The 6,262-nt window shown below is 57.3% G+C and overlaps 1 protein-coding gene across 1 annotated transcript in view; it reads left to right on the top strand.

Annotated features, from left to right (window-relative positions):
• Positions 1-6,256, top strand: part of SELENON (selenoprotein N) — an 11,610-nt gene extending 5,354 nt beyond the window's left edge. Inside the window, exons 7-12 of the mRNA XM_014309506.2 lie at positions 258-339; positions 1,220-1,408; positions 2,333-2,438; positions 3,182-3,294; positions 3,914-4,015; positions 4,366-6,256. Coding sequence (XP_014164981.1) covers positions 258-339; positions 1,220-1,408; positions 2,333-2,438; positions 3,182-3,294; positions 3,914-4,015; positions 4,366-4,536 — 763 coding nt within the window. The 3' untranslated portion in view covers positions 4,537-6,256. The remainder of the gene's footprint in view (positions 1-257; positions 340-1,219; positions 1,409-2,332; positions 2,439-3,181; positions 3,295-3,913; positions 4,016-4,365) is intronic.
• Positions 6,257-6,262: the final 6 nt, after the last annotated feature.

Here is a 6,262-nt window from a genome sequence, read left to right as displayed (position 1 = left end):
GAGAAGTGCTGGGAAGGAAGAGGGAGCAAAGACATCTCTCTTTCCTGTCATTTGACAGAGCTCAGAGGTGTTGAGTGCAATTTCCAGATTGCTGGGTGGGTGCCTGGGCCCTGCTCCAGCAGGAGTGCTGTTCCTGGGCTGCTGCAGGGGGCACAGAGATCTCCAGAGGCTCTGGGTTCAGTGCTGGCCCTGCAGGAGGGTGTTCTCTCAGTTTGGGGTTCCCTTGCCCAGCTGTAGCCCTGGGTGTTCTCCTGCAGGTCCCTGAACGTGGACATGGAGTGGCTCTACGGGGCAAGCGAGAGCAGCAACATGGAGGTGGACATTGGATACCTGCCCCAGGTCTGTGCCCTCCCCTGTGCTCCACACCTGGGCAGCTTCTCCTCAGGGCTTCGTGCTGCCACGGCCCTGAGCTGTGGAACCTCTGGGACCCCGTTCCTTGGAGCTTTCCCTTGATCATTTCAGCACAGCAGTGGAATTTCCATTTATCTCTGTCTATCCTCTGCAGCCCCGTTGGCAGCTCTTCTGGTATTTTCCTTTTCCCCTCAGTGTGGGTTGAATCCTAAGCTTTTGGAGACTTTTTCCTCTTTTAAAACATTGCCTGACAGGTAGGAGGGAAGATGAGGAGCTGAACCCAGGCCCTGAGCCCAGAGCAGGGTACGAATAACTGTGGGTCTGGATTTAGAAAGTGCACGAGGTTGTTCCCCTTTTTTGTGCTAATCCCAGCTCTTGGGACAGGAAACATAAGGCAGAATTCTGAATGCCTGAATTCAACAGGCCCATGTTCTCCTAAACTAGAGCTGTGATTATTTTGAATTGGCAGAAGTCAGATTTAGCAGAATCACTTCAGCTGTACCAGAACCACAGGGAAGCTCCTGGGCAGCTTTCCCTGCTGCTCCCTCTCGTGGCTCCCAGGGCTGAGCTGGTGACAGAGCAAGTGCTTCCAGTGAGCCCTGCAGATCCTGGTGGCTCAAAGGATCTGGTGTCCACAGCCAGTAATCTGCACTGGCAAGGTGGGAACATGGACTGTGCATTTCCAAACCAGAGAGTGCAGCCACGCTGAGGGAAATGAACTTCCTCTCCTGGTATTTCACTGGCAAAGTGCAGCTCCAGGAGATGAGAGATCTTCCTGAGGAGCTGCACGGTGTTAGTTAGGATCTGTGTCCTGTCCTGGAGCCCAGGGGAGGGCTGGGTGCAGGTCCAAGCCAGCCTGTTCCTGCAGATGGAGCTGGAATCCGCAGGGCCCTCGGTGCCCTCCGTGATCCGCGACGAGGACGGGAAGGTCCTGGCCAGCAGGGACCCCTCGGGGGAGCCCATCCAGTTTGTGTTTGAGGAGATCACCTGGCAGCAGCAGATCCCCTGGCAGGAGGCAGCCCGCAGGCTGGAAGTGGCCATGTATCCATTTAAGAAGGTGAGGAAGGGGCTGGGCTCTCCTTGGCACATTGATCTGGGGCAGATTGTCCTCACTGAGCCATCCAGTGACCTGGAGGGCCAGCAGGGTCCAGAGAGCACAGCCTGAGCAGCATCCAGGGCCCTGGGAGGGTGTCCCAGGGTGATTGGGGTCACACAGCAGCACAGGCAGCAGCAAATTCTCCATGTCAGGTGTCCCCAGGATTGTACTGTGGGTGTAGGCTCATCCTTCCTGCCTCTTATCAGTGGCTGCTGCTGTGATTGTGGAGCAGCCAGGTAATTGTGCTGCTTACAAATGCTTTTTGCTCTGGCTTCACTTCACAGCAGCCAGGTGCCTCTGGACCAAGCTTTCCTTATCAGCAGAGAACACACGAGCTGCCTGTGCCTCTGCAGCCTGCAGCCAGACACAAATTTACAGCTCTGGGTGACCCAGACTATTTAACATGCCAGCAGGCTGAGGAGCAGATGGCCACTGCCTGTCACTGCTGCCTTGGCTGCAGGGACACGTTTTGGTGGCTGCCTCCTTGTGCCCGAGCTTACAAATGTCCCTTCAGGCTGCCAAGATGTTCATATCAGTTCCTTTCATTTGAGTGATTGGAGCAGCTCTGTGCAGGCTCCCTCAGCCACTTCTCAGGCTGTTTCAGGAGGTTTTGTAATAAATACCTCAAGGCCAGGTTTCCCAGCAGCTGAGGCGGGGCTGCAGACAGCCTGGCCACCCTGGTGCAGGTGTTCTCTGCAGTGTGTGAGGACAGGGGGAGCACAGCCTCCCCAGGAGGGGACAACCACCGTTGTCACTGATTCCAATCTGCAGGTCCTGCTGCAGGCTGAGCTCTGTGCGTGTCCCCCCGGGCCTGGTTCCTTCAGAGCTGCTCCTGCTGGAGCTGGGCTGTTGTGCCTGTCCCTCACGCTGTCCCTCTGCCCCCAGGTCTCCTACCTGCCCTTCACAGAAGCCTTTGAGAGAGCACAGGCAGAGAAGAAGCTGGTGCACTCCATCCTGCTGTGGGGTGCCCTGGATGACCAGTCCTGCTGAGGTGAGGGCATTCCCAGCCTGGCTGCAGGGATGGGGGTCAGGGGGCTGGCCAGGGACCAGCAGGAGACCTTGAGCCACTTGTTGGGGCTCTGGAGGAGCTGAACAGACAGAGGCTGGGAGCTGGGAGTCACTGGTGGGAGTGGGAGTCTCTGGTGGGAGCTGGGACTGGGAATCACTGGTGGGATCTCAGCTGCCCAGTGGCAGCACCAGCTCTGTCTGAGTCAGGTGCCTTTGTCAGGGTGGAGACGTGGCTCTGGTCCTTCCCCTTCCTCTCTCCTGCTGGGGAAGAGGCAGCATTGGCAGGGAAAAGGGGCACTGCTCTGTGTGCCTTGTCCCTGGCACCTGCACAGGACAGGCCAGAGCCAGGCCTGGCCTTGGGGCTGTCCTGGTGTGCAGCTTTTCCCCTCAGTGCCCCAGAGCTTCTGTGCCACCTTGGGCAGGAGGGGAAGGGTCTCTTCAGCCCTGTCTGCCCTGAAGAGCCCTCAGCACTGGGCTGTGCTTGGCATGAGCAGCAGGTGGCATTTGGGGCGGCTGCCATGGCTCTCCCTGTCCTTCTGTGCCTGGCCTGGGCTCTGCTCTGCTGAGCAGCACCTGTGGGGAACAAAAGCCATGGAAAACTGCCAGAAATGGAGCAAAAAGGCAGTGGGGGGGCAGAGCCAGCTGGCACTCAGCAGGTGGCATCGAGCATGGTGACAGTGACCTGAGGAACCACAGCAAAGCCTCCTGTGCCTCTTCCTGTGCCAGGTTCGGGGCGAACTCTCCGGGAAACCGTCCTGGAAAGTTCGCCCATCCTCGCCCTGCTCAACGAGAGCTTCATCAGCAGCTGGTCCCTGGTCAAGGAGCTGGAGGAGCTGCAGGTGAGGCTCACACTCTGCTGGGGTGCCAGGGGGTGCCAGGGCCAGGGGGGATCTTTGTTCCCAGCCCTCCCTGTCCTCGGGCGCTGCAGGGGCCAGGCAGACAGCAGATGCAGGCAGGCTGAGGAGTGGCACTGTGACCCCCTTGGCTCTGTCCTGGTGCCAGGTTTAGAGCTAAAACAGATGATTCTCTGTGAGACAGCCCTGCCCAAGGCCTCTGGTGCCATCAGCCAACTGACTCCCCTGCAGCCCAGGGGACAAGCAAATAACCAGATAACTGTCTGAGCCCTGGGGCTCCTGCCTGAGCCTTTCCCCACTTGTGAGCCTGTGCTGTCAGCTGGGATCAGTCACAGGGCTGGAGACTGGGAAAGGCTGGCATCAGACTGTTGGTGTGCCTGTGATGGGGTGATTTTCTTGTCTGGGGAGAAAATCTGCAGCTGAAATGAGAGAGGGAGCCTGAAAGGGAAAGGGCAAGCAGCCTGTGAGCATGGTACCAGTTACCATTGCACTGCAAAGCAGCTCTGCTCCCTCCCTGCCACTCTCCTGTGTCCTGTGGGCTCCCCCTGTGCCATTCTGCCACTTCTGGGGTGTGCCAATGTGTGGTTTTGGTGTCTCCCTGCAGAGCAACAGAGAGAATGAGCTCCACAGCAAACTGGCCAAGCTGCACCTGGAGAAATACAACTTCCCTGTGGAGATGATCATCTGCCTCCCCAACGGCACGGTGGTAAGGCTGGGCTCCTCCCATGGGGTCTGTCCTCTGCAGGCTCTCCCAGAGCTGGGGCTGCCCCTGAGCCTTGCTCCCTGCACCTGGAAATCTGAAACAAATGTGTTTTAGTTCTTCATCTTCTTCTGAACCTAAGCAAAGGGTCAGCCCCCTTGGGGAAGATCACACATTCTTCTCTGACTGTGAAATTCAGACCCAAACTCTGGTTCCTGAATTAGCGCTTGGAAAGAATCAGATATTCTGTAGGAGCTGTCACAGCCTTGTCTCCTCTGTGCTGGCTGCAGGCCAAGCAGGGCATGGGGAATTGTTCTGACCCTTAGAAGTCTCCTCTCATCTGTTTTCTTTGCCAGATTCACCACATCAATGCCAACTATTTCCTGGACATCACTTCTATGCAGCCTGAAGATGTTGAAAGCAGCATCTTTAGTTTCTCAACCAATTTTGAAGACCCTTCAACTGCAACTTACCTCCAGTTCCTGAAGGAAGGGCTGCACAGAGCAAAACCATACCTGCAGCCCTAAAACCAGGCACTGAATGCCCCCCTGGGATGGCCAAAGACTTCAGAGATCTATTTTGGTTACAGCAAATCCTCCTGATCCCCGTGGCAGACGTTGGTGTTGAACTGCAGGCAGTCCCAGCTCTGGTCTTGCTGTGAGCCTGAGTTCCAGTTTCCACAGCCTGCCCCTCTCACTTCAGGCACATTTCTGCAGGAGTGCAAACACTTGAACACACTCCCAGTGCCCCTGCCGGGGTGTGCACCCACCCTCATTCCTTTGCAGCTCCTGGTGGAACTGCTGCAAGCCCAGAACTGACCTGCAGGACTTGCTGGGTGCAGGGCCAGCACTGCCATCGTGACCAAACACTCGTGCTGAGGACAGAGCCAGCAGCCCTGGGCAGTCCCTGTCCCCTCGGGGCCAGCCTGGTGTCCTGGGCAGCTCTGGATGTGACTGTGACAATCTGTGTGACAGGGCTGTGGCAGCCCTGAGCTCCTGTGTCACCTGGTGGCCTCGCCCAGGTGGGCTCTGTGCCCTGAGGGTGGCACGGGGACACCAGGAGTGGGCACCAGGGCATCAGGGGGGTCAGCTGAGGATCAGTCTGAGCTCCCCAGTGACCCAGGCTGAAGGACACAGCAGTGAGCAGTGTCCCACCCACCCATCCATCCATCCCTGTGTCCCCTTGGAGCTGCTGCTCTGTCCCTGTGTGCTTTGAGCTTCCAGGCTGTGCTGGGGGAGGAACCATGAAGTTCCCTCTGGGAGCTGCCCAAGATCCTCACCTGGCTGAGGACTGGGCAGTTCTAAAAGCCAGCAGAACAGAAAGGTATTTTCAGGAATTTTTTCCAAAGAGATTGTTCAGACATGAAGCCATTATCCCTTACCCGAAGCCGCCCTGAGCAGTTGCTCCTGCTCTGTGCCAATGCCTGCATACAGAATGAGCAGCATTTTGTAATTTGGAGAAGGAAAGGTTAAGTGGAATGGGATTTAAGGCATATTCCTACAGACATGTGAGGGGACAAAGCATTCTCAGTAGCTGCCTGCAGCCAGCCCTGGCTGCTGATGCTTTTTCTGCTCTCTGAAGCACAATTTTGTTGGACCAAATCAAGTTAAGGGAAAAGCCTTTTTTTTTTTTTTAATTTTTTTCCTGACGAGGTATTTTCAGTCCTGGGAGGAGCCTGGTGGTGGCAATTCCCCTGTCCCCACCCTGCCCCAGCCCTCCCGGCCATACCTGAGCCTGGAGCCTGAGCTTAGCTGCACCTCCGGGCTGAACCAGTGCCACTTCACTAATTGCTCTGGTGAGGTTAATTAATGACCCCGGGATGGTTGGCTTTGTAACTATGCATTAGCTCTGCACTTTCTCCCACCCCGCTGGGACAGGCTGGGGTCAGGGCAGCCCTGCAGAGTTCTGTCAGCCCTTGGGGCACTTCCATCCCGGCAGGGCTCAGCCTTTGGCATCCCACGGCGTTTATTTCATTCTTTCTTCAGCTCCCCCAGCCACCTGCGAGCCCTCTCGGGATGAGAGGGGGAGCCCAAAGCCACCCCCGAGCCGGAGCAGCCTGGGGGATCCCGAGGGGTCACAGCCCGTGTCCCTTTTCCCGTGCCAGGCTGCGGGGCTCCATCAGTGCGTGCCAAGCTCCATCAGTCCGTGCCAAGTTCCCCCCGTTCCCTCGGTGCGTTCCCCCGTTCCCTCTCTGTGTTGTCCCCCTTCCCTCGGTTCGTTCTCCCCGTTCCCTCGGTTCGTTCTCTCTGTATC

The sequence above is a fragment of the Geospiza fortis genome, unplaced genomic scaffold (genome assembly GCF_000277835.1).
Source record: "Geospiza fortis unplaced genomic scaffold, GeoFor_1.0 scaffold432, whole genome shotgun sequence".
Classification (NCBI taxonomy): domain Eukaryota; kingdom Metazoa; phylum Chordata; class Aves; order Passeriformes; family Thraupidae; genus Geospiza; species Geospiza fortis.
Note: the sequence above shows the minus strand (reverse complement) of the source record. Positions and strands in the feature narration are given on the sequence as shown.